Genomic DNA, 26,388 nt, shown 5'->3' with positions numbered 1-26,388 from the left:
TTCAGTCAGTCTACCTGCTTTTAATTTTATAACAGTTCTCAATATTCCTTCCTTCTTGAGGTTGTAGAAGCTGTCCTTTTTTTCTCTGTGGTAACTGTCAGTTTTTTCGCAACAATGAACAATGAATCACCGCAACAGGTTACACAGCAACTTGTTGGTTCTCTAAAAGTAGTTTCAAAACTAAATTCTCTTTCAGAACAGAGATGGAAAACCAAAATAAGCCAAGCTTCCCCTCACTATGTTAAAATGTGCAGCAGTGCAATACACAAATACACAAAGCATCACAAGACCAATAGAAAGATGGAAAAATGTGTCCATGGCCTCTAATGTTGCAATAATGCAGGTCAACTGAGAATAAGCAGGAAAAGCTAAAAAATAAATTAAAAAAAAGGTGACCGTGACAGTGGGCTCTATTAAAAGACACATGGTTCTACAGCAGAATCCTGAATATTATTATTACATAAGGCATATTTGGACATAAAACATCATAACAACATAAAACAAAGTCTGTAAAGTGCCAGTTGTCTCATATCCATTACCAGACAATAGTGTTTCTTAGCATCAAGGATATAGACTCCTGTATTGTGTATTGAAACAGGCCGCATCCATTTACAATTTCAATTTTTCTTGGATTAATGGTGTAGGCCTATACTGTAGCAGGTTGTATGCAGTGTAGGCTTGCAAAATCCTAATCCAAATTCTGAACACCGCTAGAACAATAACATGGTAATTAATAACATTGCTTGTTAGCATCTACCATTGGAACACTTAGGTCATATCCTCTGTAATTTTTCTGAGAATCTGAGGGTTTAGCAACCAAGGAGAGTTTACATTCTAAAATTAAAAACTTACACTGAATGGTTAATTTACAGACTGTATAGCCTATATAGACGTCATATACTTAAATTTGACCATCTTAAGGCCAAAAAAACAAAACAAAGGAAGTTTAGGCAATACCTTATATAGGGACCCTTCTTTTTCCATATTACAACATATATTAAACTAATCATTACATTATACACACATTACATGTATGTGAAAAATATATACATTTTGATTCATGAATCCTTTAAATCCATCCCATATGCAAACTCTGCCCAATCAAAAGACTGTCATCCATTATATGACAGAAGAGTATACTTACATCTGTGGATGCAAGATAGATTTTTACCAATCCAATTACAGATCTGTGACATGATGTGCAGGCTATATATCTGATTTGGGAGCCCATGTTCTTGCTTACGTATACCTCTTGTGTTGCAGCCTGAGCAGTCACAACTCTACAAAGATGATGTAATGTTTTCGAGTACGCAACCTGCAACATCCGGGTCCTGTCTCTGTGGCTCTTTGCCATGGGCGTATAAGTAACTGGATATCACGTTCAAATATGGCGCCCCATTAATTCCCATGAAAGTTGTTCAAAGAGTCCTTCCACTAGTCGAGCCGGCTGAGCTGACTTCCCGTTGGTCCCCCGCACACACGAAGGGGATTAAATAATTTAATCACGCGGTTCTTTTAGACTTTCCAAATGTTATTTGACTAAATTGATGACATTCTGAAAATATAAAGAGTAATTTCTGGGGGGTTGTGATGCTTTTTTGGGGTGTACGTCACGTGAGGATCCCGGGAGTTGTTTTTTTTAAATACTTTATTTAAAGAACACAAGTACATCTACAGTATGTACATACAAACTGTCCATACCAGATTTTATATATATATTATCCTTCTTGCAATAACTAAATGAATTGTACAAAAAATAGCATATTTTTCGATCTCGTTACCTTCAAAACATGTAAGAAATGTCTCCTGAAATTAAATGGTTTGCCCAGTTCCCGGAAGCTGTAATTACGCAGTGCAGCCACAACGCCAAAATCGTTTCACAGCCAGCCCAGCGCCGTTCGTTCCTGGGGGCTTGCTCTGTGCTGCTCAGAAGCTAACGTTAGCTAGCAAGCTGTCAAGCTGTGTAGTGGAGAGGCTGGGACAAACGTTTCAGCTTCCCCCTGGCTTTGGCACTCAAGATTCCGGGACACAAATTACTAAGAAAATCTGTGAAATATACTTAAGATCGCCAGCTGAGATAATGTAATGCATCACGGGCGTACGCAAAGAGGGACCTCCGCACTTACACCATTTGTATGCTAACTGGCTAGCTAGCATAGCTAAACCGTCGCGACCCCTCTAGTTTCGTCGGTGTACCGTCTCTGGTGTGAACTTAGACCAGTCAGTCCTTGTCACTGTCGCAGCTTCCGTTGCTGTCAACTAGTATTTTGGATATTTGGTAAGTCATACAATGTTTACTCTTAAGCCTGCAACTGTTGGGTGACGTCGGGCTGTTAGCTATCCTAGCCATGTTAGCATTTAACGCCAGCGATAATAAGTTAGCAAGGCCGAGGGCTCTCCTTGCCTAAACATAACGTTAGCAAACCATGGTTGAGGGAGGCCTGTCAAACTTAGCTGTGAGGGACAAGGGTCAAGGCCCGCAACTAGGCAAGGGTGTTTGTTTATTTGGGTTGTGGTCTTGGCTTGCTACAGAGCTAACTTCTTCCGTTAATTAAACAGGAAAAGCTATCCTTACTGAGCATGTTCAAGCTGTAAATTAACGTCAGCTCACCACAACGTTGCCATTAATGTTGGATTTGTCAGATCTGATGAAATTGTTTTGTGGTGGTTATCGGGTAACGGTAGCTCTGCAGGCATGTAACGATAGCTTTAACTAATACCCAGTAACGTTAGCTAACGTTAGTATGGTGAAGTGTTGTGCTTAACGAAGGTCAGATAGATGCTGCCCAGGTGTGTATTCAAATACAATTAAATGTCTTGCATTACACTCATTACATTTAATGTTAAGCGTGACGAGGCTGTGGTTTAAGGGAGTTTCAATCTGATCCACACCAGCAGTGTTCCTAATATGTAGTCAAAATGTGTACACAGGTCTACTATTTTTAGATAAGTGCAGGGGGCCTAAACTCAGCTCCAATATGCTAATCGTTTTCCACAAATAGATGAAATACGTGCTATATGTTTAAACACCATTATTATAGAATATTGTGTCCTTAGCAGTTGACATGTATTTCTTTGAAAAAATTTCAAATTTAGTTTTTTATTTAAAAAAAATATAGCATTAGCATAATTACTCAATTAGAAACAGAATAGTGTATGAACAAAGTCCTTAAATTATTGGCTAAACTACATTTCTGCCATATCTTGTAAATTGATGTATTTATTTTATTGTGTTACAGGTCTTAAAAGGGACACAATGGGTGCATTTCTGGACAAACCAAAGATGGAAAAATACAATTCCCGTGGTGAGGGCAACGACCTGAGGTATGGGCTAAGTAGCATGCAGGGTTGGCGTGTTGAGATGGAAGATGCACACACAGCGGTAATTGGTCTGCCTCATGGTCTCGACCCCTGGTCGTTCTTTGCCGTTTATGATGGCCATGCTGGCTCTCAGGTAGCTAAATACTGCTGTGAGCACCTGCTGGAGCACATCACCAGCAACTCAGACTTCCAGAGTGCTCTGCAGGAGGATCCCTCTGTGGATAGCGTGAAGATTGGGATCCGCACAGGATTCCTGCAGATTGATGAACACATGCGAACCATCTCTGAGAAGAAGCATGGTGTGGACCGCAGTGGTTCCACTGCAGTGGGAGTGATGATTGCTCCGAGCCATATCTACTTTATCAACTGTGGCGACTCACGTGGACTCCTCAGTCGGGGCGGAGCTGTGCACTTCTTCACACAGGATCACAAACCCAGCAACCCTTTGGAGAAGGAAAGGATCCAGAATGCCGGAGGCTCAGTCATGATCCAGCGAGTGAATGGGTCCCTGGCTGTGTCTCGGGCTTTGGGAGACTTCGACTACAAGTGTGTGCATGGAAAAGGCCCGACAGAGCAGCTTGTGTCTCCTGAGCCCGAAGTTTATGCAATAGAAAGATGCGAGGGGCAAGATGAATTCATTATATTAGCTTGTGATGGCATCTGGGATGTCATGGCCAATGAGGAACTGTGTGACTTTGTCAGATCAAGGCTAGAGGTGACAGATGATCTTGAAAGAGTCGCCAATGAAATTGTTGACACCTGCTTGTACAAGGTATGGCATGTCCACAAAACCTACATTCACATTTTGTTACACACTTGTCTTGTTATCATGTTTTGGTATCATGCTTGATTTACATGCCCTCTGTGTTTGTTTTTTATTTTTCCACAGGGGAGCCGCGACAATATGAGTGTTGTGTTAATCTGCTTTCCTGGGGCACCAAAGGTATCTCCAGAAGCAGTGAAACGGGAGGCTGAGCTGGATAAATATCTAGAGGGCAGAGTAGAAGGTAGGAGAGAGAAATTATATTTGGAGTTAATAGACCACCATAGTAGAATATTGACATAATAATCCCTTTTACTTTTGTTGTTATGATCGTTTTCTTGTTTAGTGTAAATCCCATCTCATCCCATCTAAGATCATGGGAAAATATAAAGTATGCAAATGTTTGTATGCCACAGCCAAGTCAGTTTTATTTATATAGCCCAATATCACAAATCCTAAATTTTCCTCAAGGGGCTTTCTTGCCACAGCTGTGTGTAGAGCCAGGGAAACGTCCAAAAGCCTGTCTGAAACAAAGCAACTGTTTTCCTTTTGATTCCCTTATGGTTAGAGAGCATATTCTACAGTGGTCAGGAAGAACAACATTTGAAAATAGGCAAACACTAGACTGAGTATAATCTGAGTGTTTAATTGTTGTCGTAATCTGCTTGATTATAACCGCTGGGGGTTCTTAAATGTCAGATGCATTTTAATTAGGCCTAGATCACACCTAACACATCAGGTTTATCTTTAATACACATACTGTATATATTGACACACAGGACTATATCAGTATTTTGCAGTGTTTTTCTTTGCATTATGCTGAAAGTTTGTAACATTGAAACACAAACCTAAAGACTTGACATTTTCTCTCTACAACGAGAAGGCCACTGGCATAGCAGTTTTTATTTATTTAAAATGCTTTAAGCTAAATACCTATTCTATTGGGTAAAATCCCCACACACCTGCTCATTTTGTTTAATTAGTTGTATCATTCAGTAGACCTTCATCAAGTAAGCTACATTGTGTAAGAATTTCTCCCATCTAGCGGCAAAATTGTATATGAATATTACTTTCTAGCCCCCCCCCCCATTCCGAGCACATTCTAACTCCTACGGTGGCCGAACCCGAAATAAGCTCTTAGTATCTCCATCGTTTACACGCAGTTCTAGTTGTTTCTTCAGTTCTAGCTGTCTGTGTTACAGCTGCATGACGTGAGTTAAAATCACGACGTTATGCAAAACCATGCTATAGTTAGCCAAGCAACTATGGAACTTCGAATTTACACAAATAGGCAGAATTACCTGTCGAGAAGAAAGCAGGCAACTTTTAAAATCCTTGCTCCTCTTTCGATCTTGGAAAAGCCACTCCAATATTAACATTGTTCTTGTTGCTTTGCCTGTCGCATTGTCATTTCAATTCTCATTTTAACTTCCTTGGCGACACCGTTACATGTCCTTGAGAATAGGTGTCATTGTCAACAGGCTTTCAAATCTGCCGGCAGTTGCGAGTAATTTTCTCCCCCTCCCTGGCATTTGTCACGGTACCACTGAGTGTAAAAGCGCGAAAGGCGGAGGTATGTCCCTCGTTGGCTAATGTATTTTAAAGATGGAGGTGCAACATGGCGGCCGTCATTCGAGCGACTCGCTCCTATGTATTCTGAATGATTCTGAATGGCAGATTCTACACGTATGAGAATACTTTGATTAGTTGGTGGAAGTAATTACACATGAATGAGCACATATTTGTGAAATAATTTACACAATGTAGGTTTAAGAGTCTAAGGTTTAAAATACACAACCATTAATTACATTTACCTTTTTGAGCAAAGAACTTAAGTCAACTATTAACAATAACAATGCACAATCAATTACATGTTAATGTCATTTTTATGTTGTTATATGTAAGTGTCAGTTTGAAGGAATAGAGACATAATTTCAAACTGGAGGCCATTTGATCTGGGAATTAAATTGAACTCACATTGTTCAATGTTCAACTTGACAACCAGATTAAAGGGTTTTGTCTATAAAACCTTTCTGGTTAATATTTTTCTATTGTACAGTAGTTGGTCATTGGTCTCAAACATCATTATCTCTCCCTTTCAGTGTTACACTACTAAACCTTTATGCTTTCGATCAGGAGACAAAGTCAAGTGAAGTCAATTTATTTTAATATAAACACAATCCCACAAATTTGGGCTTTACAACCTATACAGCATACAAGACTCTCTATCCTTGGACCTGTGATTCAGAAGAGGAAAAACTGCCCCAAAAACCTTTTCAGTGGGAAAAGAAGGAGAAATAAAACTCAGGAAGAGCAACAGAGTAGGGATCACTGCTTCAGGTTGGGCTGACATGCAATACTGTAGATGTAATGCATACAGAGAAAAATATCATTTAAAATAATTTATTGTCTGTGTAGATGCATAACACAGGAGTAAGAAGAGTGTTACTAAGAAAACTATTAAAGAGCAATATAAGTCATAATGGTATCATTTTAGTACTATCAAAACCAAACCCTACTCTTATCTTCTGTGCTTCAGTCTAAACAAGAAAATATTGACCTGTTATTAAGGGAGGTTTCAACCATAATATTTCTTTACAGCATGCTCTTGTGCACATAGAAACACATTTGTATGACATTTTAATTGCATATATCAATCAGATATTAGTAAGTCCTACGGAGTTCCTAGGATTGTTTTTGAAGGAGACATGCATTTTTACATTTTTTGAATTGAGACTAGTTTCGACCCATGCAATGAGCCCTATACAGGATTAAATAAACACTTCTGTACATTCTTTTGAAATGATCCAAATACAACTTTTGTTTTTCAACAGAGATCATCAAAAAGCAGGGGGATGAAGGTGTCCCGGATTTGGTCCATGTTATGCGGACGTTAGCATCTGAGAGCATCCCTAACCTCCCTCCTGGAGGAGAGCTGGCAAGCAAGTGAGTGAGCTTTGCGGTTAGAATTGATGACAATGACAAGTTTTTCTTCAGTTAATTCATTTCAATGAAAGCTAACGTCTCATATTTTTATACTTTTTCTTCCACTCAGACGAAGTGTTGTTGAAGCGGTGTACAACAAACTCAACCCCTACCGAAGTGATGACACAGTAAGTATCCTACTTGTCTTGTAACTTCCCCTAGGATGTGCTTGGCATGGAGCATGCATGCTTTTTGATGTGTGACCAGCAAATTGGAACCAATTTTATGCATGTCATTAGTATTCAACAAGATGAAACAAGGAAATAGGCTTGTTGCCAAGTCTAATTCACTCCCAAAAAAAAAAAAAAAAGTTATTGACTCTGCGATGACATAGTGACCTGCCTACGGTGTCTCTTTGCCTTCTTTCCAGTGAATCTGAAAGACAAGAGAAAGTTGATAAAAGCACTATTATATAGTTGTAATACTACACCTTTTCTGGATGGCTGACTCCAGCAGTGAAGTGGGCTGAATGTTTCCCTTAAAGAGTCCTAGTAAAACTTCAATTGCATAACTTTAATTTAATTTTCAATGTTTCATTTTGACAAAGGACCACATCTGCATTGCAGGTCCTATGCCAAAGAGGCTCAGTTTTATTCCACATGAGCTGATTTCACTAATTAGTGCTCTATAAATGAAAGAGGGTAGAGCTAATAAGTGAAATTGTCTGGTATTTGTGTGGATGGAATAAAAGGATAAACTCTCTGACATACTGGTTTAAAAAGGAACATTGCTCATCATTCCTTTATATACAAACGGAGCACAAAGCTGTTGCCCTCGTCCACTCAAATATCATGCTTTTGATTTTTCATCAGATAAGCTCACTGGGTCAGCTACATTTGAATTGTGCACGTCACCTTGTCCTTGACATTGAAAATTGGCACTTTGTTTCAGTGTTTCGATTTTGTATAAAGGTGGATTTTTCAAATTATTTTCACACATTGAGGTATTTCGGAAATTAGGGTACCTCCAGAAAGCCGTCAGGCCCCTTGACTTCCTCCGTATTATGTGGTGCTGCCTGAATACATAATAGGCTAAATTAACACAAAGGTTTCCATGGAGAAAGTGCACTTAGGTTCTTTGAAATGTTTACAAATGTATTCAAAGTGACTCATAGAAACCGTATACAGTATTTGTTATTATATTTATACTTTTGAGTAAGTAGTCATTTGAACCACCTTTTGCAGCATTTGCACTTTCATTTCTTCTAGGACACATCTTTATTATCTTTGCGCATCTGGATATTATCCACTTGTTTGCAGATTTTCTCCAGCTTGGTCAAGCAGGGAGGGGGCGCGCACGCACGCTGTGAACACTTTTAATAATTCTTTATGAAATAGTTTAAGATTTGGCCTGGCCTGTGTGGCCACCGAAGGACTTTTACATTCTTGTTCTGAAGCCAGTCTGATGTTGATTTTGCTGTATGCGTAAGGTAGTGGTGCAACACTATATATACTGTTGCACTGTTTTTTAACAACAGATAATGTTAAATCATGAAGCCAAAAAATAGATGTAAATATAATTATATTAGTTGTGAATTTTCTTCACTAGTTTTGTGCATCATACCTAATTGTGAGGTGACAGTACTATTACACCTCCAGTGCACTGTGATTGTGTTTCTAAAGCACAAACAATCCCCTATTTGGTCTTTCCCACCAGATCCCCCCCCTTAAAGAATTTGTCTGTATTTGCCTCTTCAAAAAACAACAACCACTCAGTGTGATACTGTCAGGACCATGTTTGATAGCATGTAGCATTATGGCTAAAGAGTTCTGTGTTCTTTTCGTTAGCGTGGCCTACTACGTAAATTTGGCACACTTTTCTTTCACAAGCTACTTGCTCCAAATACTGGTTCAAAAAAAGATTACGTTGGTATGATGTTAATTAAAATTTAAGTGGGAGAACTCCTGAAATTGACGCTATGCGATCAGATAGATAGTTTTACCAGAGAAGATGTTACAATTACAAAAACACTCCGCTTCTTCCCTCACAGATGCATTAGTGTTGGAGCTTAGCAAATTTGTCTGTTTTGCCAATCCAGGTGTCAAAAACCTGAGTCACTTGCACCAGTGTACCCAAATAATGTTTACACATTCACTGAACTCTAATTCAACAAAATATTCTCACTGTAGAGCTCAGCTGTCGTAAAGGACAGCAGATTTAAACGGTAAAAGGACGGGCATTTGATCAGGTTTATTTTTGCTGATACAGATCCATTTAAATATGCCCAGATCGGCCCTGTTACCGATCCTTAGGATTGGCTATTAAACATGATTGTCAGTGATATATCCTGCAGATAGTGCTAAAATAACATGGCAGTTACAACAGTTATGAGAATGTCAGTCATTGTGAGTATATTTTTTAAGTCTTAGCATGTAGTTAATGCACCATTTACTGTTCCAACCCATAGGATGATTGATGTCAAGTTTATGCCTGAACTTGTAGTGAAAGGTCATTACGTTTGTGTTCAACAATCGGTCTCAACAAGTTGATACATAAACTTGTCATACAACTTTTTTTTTTTTTTAAATGGCCCCTATCTATGGCAAGTCAACAAGAGCTTCCAAACATTGCCACATTACAAACCTAAAACAACCTGAAATAGAGGAGGCCTTAAATAGAGCAGGAACACTTAGTAAAGTACGAAGTAGCATACAACTCTGCTTTATCATTTATATCATCAACACATGTATTTTATAGCCTGACTAAAGTTCTGTGACTTATCTGTGTTTGGTTGTGAAGTATGGACATATAGATGGCATGTGTCTTGGGGGTCTGCTTTTTGAATATATATTGTCCTGAGCCAAATGAATCACATATGGGCATAGAGTATATGTACATGTAAATAAATTCTAGCTGCGTCTGTTTTACACGACCGTTCACCTTTTCCAGTTAGATGGATTAGTTTGTGTGATCCTGGGACCCGTTGTTGTATCATATGAAAGTAGTTTAGGGCTTCCATATTACCAGGGTTAACAGTCAACCAACTTTTGCGCAAAATATTCGCACAAAGTATATTCGTTTCTTTTATTCTCTTTACTGAGACACAACATTTATGTTCTTATGAGATTATGCTTTACAGTTGCATAATGCAGTAGCCTGGTCTAATATCTGTTAAAACATATCATTATGTATGTACACCTTTTATAAACAACCTTTATTTCACAAGTATAAATTTAAGTTGACGTGGCCAGGTTGGCTCAGTGGGTAGAGCAGGCGCCACATATACTGATGTTTGGCTGAGACGGTGCTAAAAACAACACTACTCTTAACTGAACTGTAAGATTAGGTTTGCTATAGCTGGTTGAAAAAATAGACCGTACTAGTCACTTGTTCATTATTTTACTGTTTATTTGAAACAAGTAACGTGGCCAAGTGTTGTCAGAAGCTTCACCTACTTGGTGGTAAGTAAACGATGATACACGGCAGTGGCCTTATACACGGCCAATGAGTAATGAGTGTTTTCTATGGCAATGGTATATAGTTATGTTGTACACTAACACAGCATTCATAAAACAGTTAATTTTATCAAATAATGATATATTACTTAATCTTCAGATTATCTGTGAAAGTATTTACAATAGCATCAAAGATGTTGGGGGAAATAATGGTGTTGAAACACAAGAATCTCTATCAACTCCTGGATGATTTTTATTCTGTCAGTTTGTGTCATACATGCTTAACCTGTCCAGCTCTTGATAGAGATCTCATGGGTGTATAGCCAGAGTCTGAAGGGTTTTTCCTTCCTCTCCTCTTTTATCAAGGACTCTGCGTCCACAGACGACATGTGGTAACACAACCTCCTACCACTAACACAGCATAGAGTTTACAAACCACCATCCTCTCAAGACCCACAGCAGCTCAGCTCAGCAGTCTGTCTCTCCGTCACTCTGAGCTTTTGGTTTCTAAGAAGGGAATTTCATGGGAGGAGGAAGAAGAGGAAGAGGAGTTGCATGCACACAAACCTGGAATAGTGCAGCACCAATCCACTCTGGAGTTCAGGATCCCCACTGTCTTGTCTTCCCCTTTATGTTCACCCACCCTAATACTCTCCTCTAAAGTAATCCATAACAAGTGAGTCCCCAAGGTTTTCTTTCGTTTTGTTAATCAGCTTAAGTAGTAAGATTTTTTTTGTTGCTGTAATTAATTTGATTCACATTTCCTTGTGTGTGTTTGTATATTTCTGTTTTTGTGAAGTGCAATTGTCCTGTACAAACAGCCTGTATTTAATGCAGCTTGATTTTAAGTTAAAAAAAAATGAAAGAAATGAAAAAGAGAACCTTTTATGCACTATCTGCCTTTTCCTGCTCTTCTGGAATTGTAACAAATGTCTATTCAGTGAATATTACTGCTTGTCCTCCAGGCACAATGTCTCTGCGCTTTTACTTTCCTTTCCTTTTTTTCAGTTAGTCTATGCTCCTTTTTAAAAAAAAAACGGGTAAATTGTATAGTTGACAGCACAGTAAGCTCTCTATCAAACCACCTAAATCCTAATTATTTTCCCTGTGCTTTTTTATTGTATTTTATTTTTGTAAGTGGTTTTCTGTACATGCTCAAATAATAATGGCAGTGTTTCTCGGTCATTTTGGAAGTTTGACGTGAATTATTATTATTATTATTATTATTATTATTATTATTATTTTTATTTCTTCTAAGGCATCTGATGAAAAAAGACCCGTGTTAACACATTTGTCTGTGCAAGTAGATACTTACAAGCGTGCGTGGGTGCTTGTGTGTATGTATGTACGCACGTGTGTCAGTGTAAAGGCAGATCTGTATGTGCAACTCTAATTTAAATTTGCTATGGTGGTTCAGACAACAGACCAGGCTGGAGTTAAAGGGAATTGCTTTCCCACTGCTTACCCATTGTCAACCCTTTTTTCAGCCAGTGTTCCATATCACCCCAATATAGGCTTTCACTACTTCTTATTCCAAAAAACTTTGGATAACAGAGTTTACATGCTGTTACGCTATTTGAACAACATCAAGCTATATATCAGAATTATACAATAACCTGAGATGGCATAAACAGTTCAATTTACCCATGGTGCATTGCATTAGTTTACACATCTAGTGTGTCATATTTAAATATCAGTTTCTAAACATGCATTGTTACCAGTGCCCACTGTGGGTGCCATATGATTTATAATCTCTTGTTTCAGCTTTATGACAGCCTATGCCAAGTTTCTTTTTCATGAGATTCAGTTTTTGTATTTGGTACAGATAGAGTTTTAGCCTTTAACTTCAACATCTGATAATTTGACTGATGTGAACAGTTTAAGCACTGACTATTTTAGAGAAAATCACCCACTACTAGTCTGATGATAAGACAAACTGTCGACTCTAAAACTTACAAGGCTATTTTTTTATTCTTCACATGGTCTTTAGTTAAACATTCAAATCAAGAACAAATCTGCTAACTGTAATGAGTTCTCATGGTTGTATAGCACCTTTTTATTCTCGTTGGGTTTGCTCTGCCTAAAACCCTCCCTCACGGCACCACAAGCCAGCACAATACAGTTTGCTGCTATAGTGTATGATCTGTGGGTTAATTTCCCCCTCTGAAAAGATGAATAGTCCCAGACTAAATCTGTACACACACACACACACACACACACACACACACACACACACTTCTTGAAGAGATGGTTTTATTTCAGATTTTTTTTCTGCCTTTTTTGTCTAAAATTGCATTGTTGGAAATTTATGTATGTATATATTTTGGACTTAAACTTTCAAGGAATAAATCATGCCGCTTGAGTTAGTTTTTTGCCATGGACAAAATGTGATTCTGGTTTGTCTTGGGATGGTTAGTTGAATATTTCTGTGTTTTGGTAACCAAGGGTTGCCCTCTAATCACTTTGGTGTCCCTCTGATCAACACTGAGGGTTTGAATGGTTTAATTTACATAATACACAATAATAATACTAATAAGTACTAAATTTGTAACTCTTTAATTATCAACATGACAATCTAACTATTTCACTGCATTTAGGTGCAGCAAATTATTAAATCTTTAACAAAACGGACTACTCCTAAATTAGCTGCTTTCTAATAGGCTTTAGTTACAAAAAGGCCAAAGACACTCAAATTTCGTAGTAGCAGGTCAATATCACAATAAGTAACAATATAAAGGAGAACTGAGCTGTAACCCTGTAAAAGATGTTAAGAATGTAAAGCTATTAGAGTGATGTTAACTTTATTTTGAGATTTATTTTGCCGTTAGTTAGCTTTTAAAGGTACTCTGGAGTTTTTGACCACTGGTGATGCTGTAGAGAAATATTTTGATGAGCGCGTCCTCGCTCTACCAGCATGAGCATAAGGGTGAACATGACTGAAGGGGGCAGTAATGTGTATCAACAGTTGGTGGGTTGGTAACTCGGCATAATAGACGATAAGACCGCAAGCTGATGTAAAAAGTGCAGGTTTCAAAACAGAAAAAAAAGCCATTGAAAATCTTTTGTCACATATTTAATAGCATTAGTCATGTTTGTTATGCCTTAAAGACACGCACAATGCATTTTGGTAAGAAATGTTGAATGTAAACCTAACTGTTTACAGTGGAAACTCCATAGGGTACCTTTAAACGGTCAGTCACCCGAGAAATGACATGAATTACAACTTAGTCATTATTCAGTAGATTTCTTTGTGTGTTTGCATGAAAATGTGGTTTTACTAAATATTCCCTCAAAAAAAGCAAAAACCTAAAATGCAAGAAAAGTACAGTAAAAACATTTTTTAATTCACGTTTTTTGAAATAACAGTATTGTATTTCTACCACAATACTTACCAATACCTAATGTAAACTCTTCATGTCAGTTTATTCACTATGTTTGAGACAAACTTGTGTATAAAAATGCCTTTTTGTATTAAGATAAGCAGTTTTATTTTGCGATGCTTTGCTTATATTTGTTAAGTGAGTGCACTTAATGTCTCTCATAACAGTTTCAGCACCCAGCTGCAAATCTGGTAGGTGCTGATGACTCTTAAAGCAACATTTCATGCAAATTTTAATAAGTAACATACAATATTTATTTGCATCTCAAGGCCATCGATACCCCCCGTCCCTGGACTGTCCTGCATTGCCCTAGAGATTTACAATTCAGGATGTGGCCCTTAAATGATGCTGGTTAATTACACATTTGTACAAACCACAGAATAAAAAATATAAAAATTAGCTTTTTAGTATTCAAAATTGTTGTAGCTAAAATTTAAGATATTGACAGTGGCCTGGCTGTGATTTGTCACATCTGGGCGTTTTGTTTTAGTCACGTAAAATTTCAATCATCGTATCCCTGTTAGACTCACATCCCAAACAAAAAAAGAACAAAAAAAAGATCCCAAGAGTCTATTCTCCTTGTTTAATTTTTCATGAACTGAAATACCTCATTACATGAATAGGAAGTGTTTTTGTCTTAGGTCCAAACTGCCCCCACCCCCCCTCATAACACCCTCAACTGCTTACCTGTGTAATTTCACCAACTTTTCCACCTGTGTGATGCTCATTTAGCTCAATCTAGAATTGTATTGAGGGTTCAGGGTTTTAGAAAAGTGAGTTGTGTGAGAAGTGACTAAATGACAAAAGTCATGTGCACTAATCCTCTGTATAATCAGCGTGTTTTTTTTGTGTTTTTTTATTAGAAATTGTTATTGTAGAAAAAAGATTATAAAGCTATTTACAGAGTTACCTTTGGTTGCCTGGAATGCATCCTGTATATTCTTGTACGGAGCACTACCTGGCAAATGTTGAAGAGATTTAAATGCTTGCGCCCTCTTGTACATATTGATGTACCTCGGTTGTGGCGCTTACTGTGTGACCCTTTGCAGTTGTGGTTTATTTGTTCCCTCACAGGGCGACCTGAGCCTCACTTTGCTGACCTTTTTCAGCTCATAAATAAGCTCACCGATTTGCCTTACCCAATCTCATGTTGCCCCCCTAAAATACTTGTTCAACAAAACACTATGAGGAGTAATGCTGTTGACATTACACTCTTATCGATTCAAAACTGTCCCCATCTTAGGGTACGTAAGCTATTAACAAAGTGACTTTGTCCTGGTTGTTACATGGTACAACTTTTCAACCATCACTGGTTTGTATGCTACCCCCCCCATATTACCTTATTGAATCTCGGTCTTGAAAGCTTATTTAATTTTTCACTGCAGATGATGTCATACTTTTAACTAATGCAAGTGTTTTAACATGGTAACCTCGTAAGCATTCAAAATGTGCATACATACATTCATGTCTGCTATATTTATGATTACATTCAAGAATAGCTTTAGAGTGCTGTAGATAAGTATTGTCAATGTTGATTCAAATGCTTCTCAGAGGTCTCTGTGAGTGATTTTACAAAGTTCAATAACTGTATATTTTGTATTATGTTCCAGCTCCAAACGAATGGCAGAAAAAAAAATGTTTAAAAAGCTTTGTTCCCTGAACTAAATTGTACTATTTGTGTTGTCGATTGAACAAATTGCATTCCTTGCTTGTGAATTGATGCATTTCTCTTCCTGCTCCTTACATCTTCTCTCCTTCTTTCCCTTTCTTTCATTTTTTAGCCTTTAAAGTTTGAATAAAATTTCTAGTTTGCAGAATGTATTACTAAATAAATGGGTTGTCATCTTGTACCTCTCATTTCATCACTTTTTTAGGGCCCGAGCACCGATGGTGCGAGGACCCTATTGAAACTGAAGGAATTATATCTGTTTGGGCCTGTTGCACCAGTGAAACTTTCTTCTATTGTAAAAAAAAAAATTTGAAAAATGAACTTGCTTTGCACCATCCTGCCACTTAAACATGTATTACAGTAAGTTTAAGACTCATGTACAGATAAAGTAGTGTGTAGATCTTCTGCGATACTAACTACGCAGTATACCATGCAGCACATGACTCCAGACACATCTTAAATGTTAAAATGTAGAAGGGAGTGTAATGTAAATTACTGGCAGACAGTTAGCACCAGTTTGTGCCTCTTATGTATTACCATTACATTCAAGTCAAAGAGCTAAGCATAGGATCTTCCAAAAAATTAATACCTGGCAAGTTAATTTAATAATACTTAGAATTTTTAAAGACTTGTCTAACATCTGGATGAATAAGTATTTAGTCAACTGCACGATAAAAGATTTGTAACCCGTTTCTTGAGTGGTTCCTCTTTTTCGTAATGATGTCCTTTTGGGCTGCTGGTATCAGGAAATACAGGCACAACTTGAGAAACGGTTTAAAAATCTTTTTTTATCGTGCGGTGGACTGAATATTTTATCATCCAGATGTTAGAAGAGTCTTCAGAATGTGAGGCAAGTGTTCTTAAATGAACTGTGTTTTCACAAACCTCGCCAAGTAATTACATTTTGGAAAAATGTAATGGGAAAAATCCTCATGTTACACATTCAGTGTGTGCTTCAGTTTGATAATTAACAAGCCCTTTTATCGCTGCATGTTTTTGAGCCCCATGAGCTTTCGAAAGCACAGCGGTGTTGTTGACTTGTCTGGGTATCAAGAGTCGTGTTTGTCTCCCTGCCTTTTCTGTCAGTGTGTGGTGGTGAGTGCATGTCAGGGGCTTGAGCTCAGAGGATGGGTCAGGGCGGTCCACGGCCACTGGGATTAAGAACCGTGGGAGGGATTACTTCAAATGTCAACATAATGTCATGAGCTGTGTTAGAAGGTCAAACGTTCAAACGGTGCTCAGTGGCGAGCAGTTAATAGATCAGGTACAATTTGGATTGTTGTGGCTCCTGTGATGAATTGACTGCCATGCTTAAACAAGCTGTTTTTGGAGATGTGTTTGTGTATTCTTTAAAGATACTGAAGCAAGGTTAGATGTATTATACAGTTTGGAGTTTGCTTTGCCACTCCAGCAGCTGTTAATATGTGTATATTTAAGTGTATATTTTACGGATTACTTTTTCTCAATGAGTGGGTATCTGTTATTAGATATGAAACAAAATGTCTCCCATGCTATAGCTTTCTCTTTTTACTCAATGTCTGACTGATTGATGAAAAAACAGCATCCCAATCAGGCAGCCAGCAGGCCAGAGGGGGGCAGTGTTAATAGCTGAGACTGCTTACAAACATCAGCTTAGCATTCACACATAGTCCTCTGAAAGTTAATCGATAGAAACTCTCAGTGTCTATTTATTTAGATGATTTTGATGACAGATGATGATAGTTGATATGATGATAGTTGCATGAAATAACATTTAACACTTGACTTTTATGGTGTTACATTTTAATATTCTGAATACTGTTAATGGACATTGCCACTGTGTTGTTGCACTTTTAGCCTCTTAGTATTAAATTTGTCCCCTCTGTTGCTTTGGGAACCCTTTCTATTGCCTAAAAAAATGCAGACATGTTACCACAGAATTGAGAAATATAATTCTGATCTAAATAAGCTTGTTTTTTTAAGCACGTACATCCTTCCTGGAGCAATTTGCATGTTAGAACTGTACATAATGGGACTCATTAGTCCCGGGCCACCTGTGCACCCCCAATGAATCATGCTGCCCTTATATTCCCCGACATAAATAAAAAAGCGACCACGTTGGCAGAGGCCATCATCAAATGGAGCTGGCTCGTCATCTGCCTGCCATTGTTTAGAGCATGCCATGCTCTGCTTCTCATGGCGGAAAGACCCATTTGAGCATGACTAATTCAGCCATGCAGACGCAGCAGTAAGAGGTGGGGGTGGTAGGGCACACTGCATACTCTGTGTGGATGCTCTCTGCACCGAGGTCACTGAGCTCCACATTTGCTAATTTGCTTTGGAGTGCAGTAGGAGCCAGATTTTTCAGGATTCCTCTGTAAATTGAAGGGACATTTTTTGATTGAGTTAAGCACAGGAGAGCCAGGGAAGGGATTTCTTTGACGGGTGTTTCGTGGACAAGATGTAGCTTGATAAGGATCAAATCCAACATTTGCTCTGTTCTCTATTGCTTCATCTTCTCCCCCACCCTGCCATGCTTTCCTTCTCCATTTCCTCTTTCTGTGAGTGTTCTTGTTGCCTGAGGTCAGTTTGTCACAGAGAACACAAGCTTTTCTCACTTGGTTGCAGCGATTCAATGATTGGTGTGTACAAACAAGCATATCAAGCCGGGATGACATGTACCCACCTCCCCTCCCTGCCCCCTCTCGCCCTTCTCTCTCCTACAGACATCCAATATGTCTTTCCTGCTCTCTCTCTCTCTCTCTCTCTCTCTCTCTCTCTCTCTCTCTCTCTCTCTTACACTTGGTGGGAGTGAGCGTCCCCTTGCATGAGGTGTGTTACACAAGCTGCTGCCCTGGGAATCCCGGGCCAGCTCATTATCCTGCACCCCTGAGACACAGCTCACTGTAAATTAGGACATCAAATGATGCAGGCTTGTTAAAGAGCCACAGATACACTCATTAGCATCAGCACCTTTCCTTGTTAGAACCTGTATCAGCCTTCGCTCCCACCACCACCACGTTGTGTCCTGTCATTCCTTCACACTGACTGGAAGATTTAGGATTAATGTCAGCTCTAGCCAGCAGGTCAGCACTGTTTCTGATGTTTCTGATCAGTGGTGGCAGGAAGCTGTGGAATTTGTTGACAGCTACCCACTATCCCCACCATTCATCAATATTTCATTGTATGGAAGAGGGGTGGGAAGGAAAACCGTATCTCAGAATAACTCGTCTGGCAAGTGACTAGTTGTGTGTCACAACTACAGGGGCAAAAAACCTGAAACCCCTTTCAATACAACATGATAGTTTACAGAAAATCCATTTAGTTGATTATCATGTTTTTTGTTGATTGTAAGTGATTGACCTGCAGTTCAGGCAGTCACCGTTTTGCCTCTTTGTATGTTTCTTTACATTGTCCTGGAAACAGAGTAAATGTGAATGTCAGACAGACCTGTATTAAAGGGGCACTCCGCCAAGTTTACATATCGAAGCCAGTTAACTAATTATTAGTAGTATAATCTCTATAAACAGATATCTGCATATGAATGCAGTATCTGTAGGCAACAGGACAAGATTTTGGTATCGGAAGCGTTCCGGTTTCTGTTTTGTAGTCTGAGTGGCGTTGACAATCACGTTTGAGCTGGCTTTGACCGAAATGCAATCTCGGAACCCACTGGCTATTATCTGATGACAATTTAGCTTTTCTTTTAGTTTATCTGCATTCATATGCAGATATCTGGTTATAGAGATTAGATTAGGACCTAACACCCCTACAAAAAGTATTGACTTGGACTGTACACAATGAGTGGCGCACGGAAAAAGGAAGTCTTGGCCTGGATATCCGTTATCCAGATATCCACTGGCTACACTGGAACCCCTGAAGCTTTCCAAAGTCTGAAAACCAATCCCCAGTGGTCGTTATGATGTGAGTACAACAAAAGATTCTAATCCAGTTGCATTCTGGGAAATCTAGGATCTAATGTTTTCAACTCTGTCTCCAAGAAATTACGTTTTCATATGTTACTGAATAGCTTATAAAACAACAATTGTGTTTACAGCCAATGTTGTTTTTGAATGAAAGAAGTGCTACAGGGTTAGCATACTGCACAAACTGCAGAACTTTGACTTCAGAGTCTGGGGTTCACATCCTGAGTCCATTGGGGGGTTAAGTTTAGACAGCAAAAACACTTTGTTAGGGAAAAGATTGGGATTTTGATAAATGTTGATAATCACTCTGTGTTTTGTGATTCAAGTCACTGTGGAGTTTTTATGAAGACCGCAATGTTTCCCTAACCATAACTTAAGTGCTGTGAGTGCAACATAACAATAACACTGTTTAATGATACTGTAGTCACTCTGAGAAGATATTGAATTGCAAGTTTAGATATTTTGGGCGGAAAACAAAAAAAATACATTGTCAGTGAACATTTTACTGATGTGTTCAGTATCAACACTTTTGCAACTTGATACGTTAATGAACATTTTTTAATTATGTTTATAGAAAACAATCTAAACACATTTGCTGTTGCAAATTACTTGTATACAAACGTAATTTCTAGGAGACGGGTTTGGTGTTTTTGGAGGTTGGCCCATACTAGGGACCAAAAGTCAGGGTATCTCACCCTCTGCTGCTTTAACTTTGCCCATTCTTTTTGTTATTTCTCTCTAAAGTGCCCCAACTTTATGGAAGTGCAATATTAAAATCACTGCAATGGCCCAAAATCTTGTTTAATGATAGTCATCTTAAAATGTCTTGCTCGTTGCTCTGTCATTATGATTTACACCTGAATTGCTGGTTCATCACTAATGTGGTTAGGGGAAAGTCCTGAAATACATGGCTGAACTGCATTAGGAAAGAGGAGCAAGTATTCTTAGCAACACTGACTAAAATATACTTAATGTTGTATTTACTTAAACTACAAAGTACACCCTAAGCAATGGTCATTGAGGTCTCAACAAAACACTGCTAGTTTATAGACGCAGATGGAATTCAGTTTGGCTGTAAGACATAGGTTAACTAGCTAAACTGGATTAATAGCTTAAATCCATAAGAAGAAGTTGAAGTAGTAATTTCAAGTAGCTACAAAACAGTTCTGCTGGTATACAGCTGGATGGGAGTATGTGATGTTAGCTGTTCACTGAATATGATGTGTAAAGCCCCGCCCATTTCTAGAACTTAAGGTAATTGTTATGCAGTGCTTCCAGGTTGACCCAGGTGATCTCCGAATTGTCATACCAGGGATATACCCATGTTGACTGGCTTAGTTTGCAGTGGTGGTTTAACTGTGGCTTGCGGTTTCAGTTTTGTTGTGGCGTTTTGGTGGAATAAATCTGTGGCCATGTTTGTAAACACAGAGGAGATTGATTTGATCTCTGTGATCAGCTAACGACCTTGCCACATGTGTCAAACTGCTCCCATTAAGGGGCACAGAGAGCGACCTGTGAAAAGAAGCCTCAGACAGCCTAAACCATAGGTGGCATAAGTAAAATGACCTCATTGTGAGCGCCAGAAGGCCTTTATGAACGTATTGGTATATAATTTGTGTAGATAAAAATAAAAAATGACTGAAATCGCAGTTTCAAAATACTCTGCGTTTGCGTTTTGGCTCAAGAGTGGATGAGGATAAATAGCATTGTCGTCAATGAAAGATCCACCGACCGTCTTGTCGCTCTGAGGCATAATTCAAAAACTCCTATAGCTTACGCGAGCACATTGGCTGAAACTAGACAAGAATACCTACGTTTTAACATATAAATCATGTATGACAAGTAAAGATTGTGGGCGTGAGAGCAATTTATAGAGAAGGGACTATGATGATTTTTTTTAGGCTCCGTGCTCTAGCGATGACATCCTCACTGTAAGTCACACCCATTATAATCGATGAAAATGCCTGAAAGGAACACTAAACTTAAACAGTGATTACACAAACACTGTAAAATATATCAAACTGCTGACATATAGCCTAATAGCTGAATTTTTCATGAATGATATATTTTAAAGTTTGAATTGCATCTCTATGTGAAAGTATGAAGGAGATAGATTTTGAAGTAGAAGAGGATTTTAAGCCTCTCTTTGACATTATTGTAAAATCTTTTTTGAAAAAATCTTAATGTTTTAAAAAGTATAAATAGCAGAACAAATGTTGAAGAAGTCCCATCATGTGCTTAAAGAGCTGAACATTTTGATATTTTAATGTCTTTTGTAGCTGAACGTATGCAGACGTTAAAGGCGACCAAAGAAAGTTGAAGAATGAAGAATCGGATAACAATACTGTGAATGCTGCTGAATCAGCATTCACACAAATACCCAGTAAATGATTATTATCTCTCGATGGTTAAGGACTGTTAAAGCCATACAGTGTTTGTTCAGTACCTTCATTACTGCCTCTGTCAATCCAAACCAGACATTTTCTTCATTACTCCATTTGTCTAAGACCAACTATTTTGCTTTACTCTGAAAATGTATTGATGCGACTGCTAGCAAATAGTTTTTCTTTTGAACCTGCACAGCCTTTTGTCATTTACAGCATGCTTTCTTGTCCGTCATTAGGCTGTGGTGAGATGGAAACTGTCTGTAGGTGTCCAGTCATTATGCCGTCTAGTGGGCCCTCAACCATTATTGGCTTAAAAAAAACACCTTAATGTTGCAAGATGTTGGTCCTTTCTTCGTACCGATCTGTCTCTTTAATTTCTTCTGCATGTTGTCTGACATCTGGTAGCATGCAGCCTGTGGGTGATTGAGTCATTCCTCCTGCATGCCATGACTTCATTTGTATCTTTAAACTTCACTTCATCTGCACCCTGCTCTTCTCCCATCCCCCCCACCCCCACCCCCAGGACCTAGACATCATCTTCTTCCGTGGTTTCAGCTAAAACAAGAACTAATCAGAGGATGTCAAGCAAGCATTTGTTGCTTCATATTTGTCCATCACTGTAATGAAGTATCTCCTCTCACTTCATCATTTTTAAAATGATGATACATACACATCTGATATGCCCAACTAGTCATTCAACGTTAGATCTCCATGTAGTTTGACCCATTTTAAGATGAACTTATCCACACGTCATGGCCATTGCATAACATAATTCCAAACAGTGGCTTAAATACTACTTGAAATATTATATAAGACATTGTGCAGGTAGATTAGTTTACTAATGCTAGATTATAATGAAAAGGAATTTGATTGGAGAAGAACTTACAGCCAGATAGACAAATCAATCACAACAGTATGTGATTATTTAAACCTCAGTAAAGCAGCAAAACACCACTGGGAATGATAGTGTAGTTATAAAGGTGCACTGACTTCACATTATTATTATTATTATTATTATTATTATTATTATTATTATTATTATTAATACTCATGTAGGCCACTAGCTAAGTATGAAGAAACTGTTTCTTCATTCTCCATTTAAAATTAATTTTGGCTGTAAAAGATCATGTATGCTCAATAATTTCTGCTAATTAATTTTTAAATAATTTTCTTCTTCTTTCCTGCAAAGAAGACATTATTGTTATTAATATATTGTGTTATTAGTTGTGGCAGCACCATCATGGTGGGCTAGAATTAGTGAAACAACACCTGCAGTGAAAGTTTTGCCCCTTTAGACACTCAAACTGCATTTGTTATATTCCACATTCTGACTGGCTTTATGTTGCCTTCTTGCTTTGCGAGAACATTTAATTACAGTACAGTTACTCATTTCTATTTATCAGTTGAGTGAAGCAACATTTCTTTCATTAATCACACTTCAGATAATCCAGAAAAGATTAAATGCATTTAAATCCCCATATAATTTCAGCATATAAAAGTGCACAGGTGGTTTTTCATGTTTCGTTTTGAAATTGCGACACAAACATTTTACTCTCTCTCATGGCTCCAAATTACTAATACTTGAAGTATCTCCACAGGAGACTCATCTGTTATAGCCTTTGCTGCTAAAAGCTTTATTTCTTCTTTGCATGTCTTCACAAGTTTCCTTTGTTTCTGATCAGATTGTGTAAATTTCCATAATTGTACATCATACATCAGAAGCAGTTAATCCAATCAAAGGAACCAAGCCAGTAAATGCAGTTCTATTTGGTTGCAGCATAGGCCTACTACTATTGCAGCTGTGTTCCCACCGTTAAAAAATTATTACGTTTCCTCTCAGTGACTGTATCTGATCTCCACATGTATGAATTTTTTAGGCTATTTTAAAAACTATTTGTAATCCTGTTGTATTGTTAACAGGCATTACGCAAGGCTTTGAGCTTACTTTTCCAAAGCCCTCCATTCATGCTGCCAGTATGTTTTAACTCAAGAGTAATCAAGTGGGTTGTGCTCCTCAGTTTTTCCTGGTCCATCACACAACTCTGTAGTGCTTTTGTCATTCACTGACCTCACGACTCTTAAACAGTAGTAAATAATGGTGCTGAGCTAAACTGCTAGTTCTAAGGCTGAATCTCCCAAGTGAACAGGTATTTTTATTCCTGCTGTAAGACCACAGATTATTACACAGCCTGCGGATCAGGATTTAAGTCCAAAAGTTAACACTGAACTGTACTTTACTGTATATCTTCAGGTCATGTTTGTTTCCTGAAGGATTGATCAGAACATCTCCAGTATCTTGAGTGACTTAACATTGTTCTGTGTGAAAATGTGCGTCCACCAATAAAAACCTTGAACACAACTGTCACTTTATTGTGTGTTGTGTTATGTGAAAGCCATTGTGTTGCCGTGTGTTTAAGTCAGCGAATTAAGACAAGTTGACATCTACTCCAAGATGTTAAGTGCCTTGAATGTCTTTGTCTTGGTCATTATGGGTTAAGGTTAGCCCATTCTCATATAACACATTGTGATTTGCTTACACTAAATTTAGCAGAATACAAGGATGGACAAGGTCAGGAACTGAGCAACACTTCAGTTTTCTGAATGAATATACGTGTACACTTTTATTGTGTACAAGTACTGAGTGAATAGGTGACACCAAATGTAAAATATCAGACAGCCACATTTCAATCTGTATAGTTTTCAGCAGTTATCTCTGAATGGTAAGGTCAGAATGTGCTTGTAGTTTCTTACCACTGAACTTTTCAGCTTTGTAATGTGAGGTCGTATAAGTGATATTCATTTGGTAAGAAATGTGCCCCCACTTTTGTCTCCTCTTCCATACAGGTTATATCCTCAGTACAGAAAGAGTTTGATTTAGTAAAACGAATTTGGCTTTTGAACTGTATGCCAATTCAAAGGTTCTCAGTTTTCTATAATTTTTTTGTTTGATATATTTTTCTGTAGCTTGTTATGTGGCTTATTTGACTCCAGTGTGGGAAGTGTAGTTATTTTGTGAATGACATTCATCCACTTGCATTGACTATACAGACACCACTCTGGGAAAATATTTTATATTTTTTTTAAATCAGGGGGGTTTCTGGCACAACTTTACCTACTTCCAATGTGCATGTAAAAGGTTAGATATAAAACAGGTTCTGTTTCATACCTACACTATTTAAATGTAGCTTGTTATGTGTTTCATGATGACCCTGGTGAAGGCCACAAGCCTAAATGTGCCCGTCTTATAATTAAGTTGTTCTATATACTACAAGTGTTTTGACCTCTTCATATTTTTTAAAATCATCAGTCTAGTTCTAGTTCTGCTGCAGAATTCATTCGTTAAGTAAGGAAGAAACCTGACATCTGCGTGATTATAATTTCTATTTTAATGTTTTAAACGTGTTCCTTAATTGCACCCAACTGAATCCAACACATCTTCACATACAAAAAAAATCTGACCAGGAATAATTTACAGTTTTAAAATCTGGTCCCCAAGACAGTGAAAGTTGAAACAGAGTGTTTCATTTGTTAGTATTTAGTTTTCTAGAACTTTCACAACACAAAACAAACTAAAAGTGCACAGTAAAAGGTGCGAGAAGTTATGATTTTTTAAATTTTTTATTATTATTTTAAAGTGGAATTACCACAAAACTTTCATTGTGTGAATAATACAGTATATATTTAAGCTATGCAGTTGTGATATAGCCACATGATTGTATCAGAATTTAGATTTTACTGTTCAAGAAATGGCTCTGGAAACGAAACTCAAATGTAATCTAAAAAAGTTTAGATGTGGTTGTAAACCTGCATTGTTTCTCTATGTTCTTGGTATAATAAAACTGAATGGGTTAATTGGGGGGCAGCCTGTGTTGGCAAGAAATTTGGCACCATTCAGCCAACCGCACAAACAGCCCTTTTTCCTTTGCAGTAGCAGCAGCGGTCATTAAGGCATCTTATGAATTTCCTGCTCAAACTGGGAATTATTTTCTACTTGTCAATGACTTAACACTTTAATTTGGCTACAAGCTTCTTTGCTGTGTTTGTAAAAGGGTTTCATCATTCACCACTATCCGAGGAAACTAATATTTTGGGACTGTTACTCAGACAGTGTTACAAGACACGTGTTATTGCCCTGTCTGAGCCTTACACACAAACACAATTCATCAACAGGTGTGGGAGGACTTTTTCACTGCAGGAGGATTCCCTGGCTCAGCAGAGGAAAGATGAGAGGGAAGCCTTGATACAGCTGGTTATGCAGAAGCATTTATACAGCTGAATTAACAGCACTTCTTTGCTCTTTAATAGGCTAGATATGACAATTATCAGGAAAGCTTGAAGTCTTTATAAGAGTAAAATCAGTTTGAAGTAATACTCATATTTAATATTAACCTTCACAGCCTGTTTTTATGTCAAAAACCTACAGATGGAGAATAATTTGAAGTTTTTTTTTTTTTATATATATATATATATATATATATATATATATATACTTTTACAGCTTTAACAGCACTAAGCCTATTGTAAACTGCTTCTTTTACAATAAATGATGGCTACAAAAGCAAAAAAAAAAGTCAAAGTACTGC

The 26,388-nt window shown here is 37.9% G+C and overlaps 1 protein-coding gene and 1 long non-coding RNA gene across 4 annotated transcripts; both read left to right on the top strand.

Annotated features, from left to right (window-relative positions):
• Positions 1-1,855: 1,855 nt before the first annotated feature.
• Positions 1,856-26,113, top strand: ppm1aa (protein phosphatase, Mg2+/Mn2+ dependent, 1Aa). Of its 3 annotated transcripts, none has more exons than XM_031279262.2 (6): positions 1,856-2,278; positions 3,240-4,093; positions 4,211-4,328; positions 6,919-7,030; positions 7,140-7,197; positions 26,001-26,113. In XM_031279262.2, the coding sequence occupies exons 2-6, from the start codon at positions 3,257-3,259 to the stop codon at positions 26,079-26,081; spliced, it is 1,206 nt and encodes a 401-aa protein (XP_031135122.1). In that variant the 5' UTR covers positions 1,856-2,278; positions 3,240-3,256; the 3' UTR covers positions 26,082-26,113. The 3 variants fall into 3 exon arrangements, with proteins under 3 accessions (XP_031135122.1, XP_031135124.1, XP_031135125.1); XM_031279264.2 differs by lacking the exon at positions 26,001-26,113 and adding an exon at positions 22,329-22,818 and having other exon boundaries at positions 1,857-2,278; XM_031279265.2 differs by lacking the exon at positions 26,001-26,113 and adding an exon at positions 10,831-11,502 and having other exon boundaries at positions 1,858-2,278.
• On the top strand, positions 4,998-6,368 carry LOC118493785. Its single transcript, XR_004895794.1, has 2 exons — positions 4,998-5,106; positions 5,859-6,368. It is a non-coding gene; the product is annotated as an uncharacterized LOC118493785 (long non-coding RNA).
• Positions 26,114-26,388: the final 275 nt, after the last annotated feature.

This window comes from Sander lucioperca, chromosome 18 (assembly GCF_008315115.2).
Source record: "Sander lucioperca isolate FBNREF2018 chromosome 18, SLUC_FBN_1.2, whole genome shotgun sequence".
NCBI classification, from domain to species: Eukaryota; Metazoa; Chordata; class Actinopteri; order Perciformes; family Percidae; genus Sander; species Sander lucioperca.
This window is presented reverse-complemented; position numbering and strand designations above follow the sequence as displayed.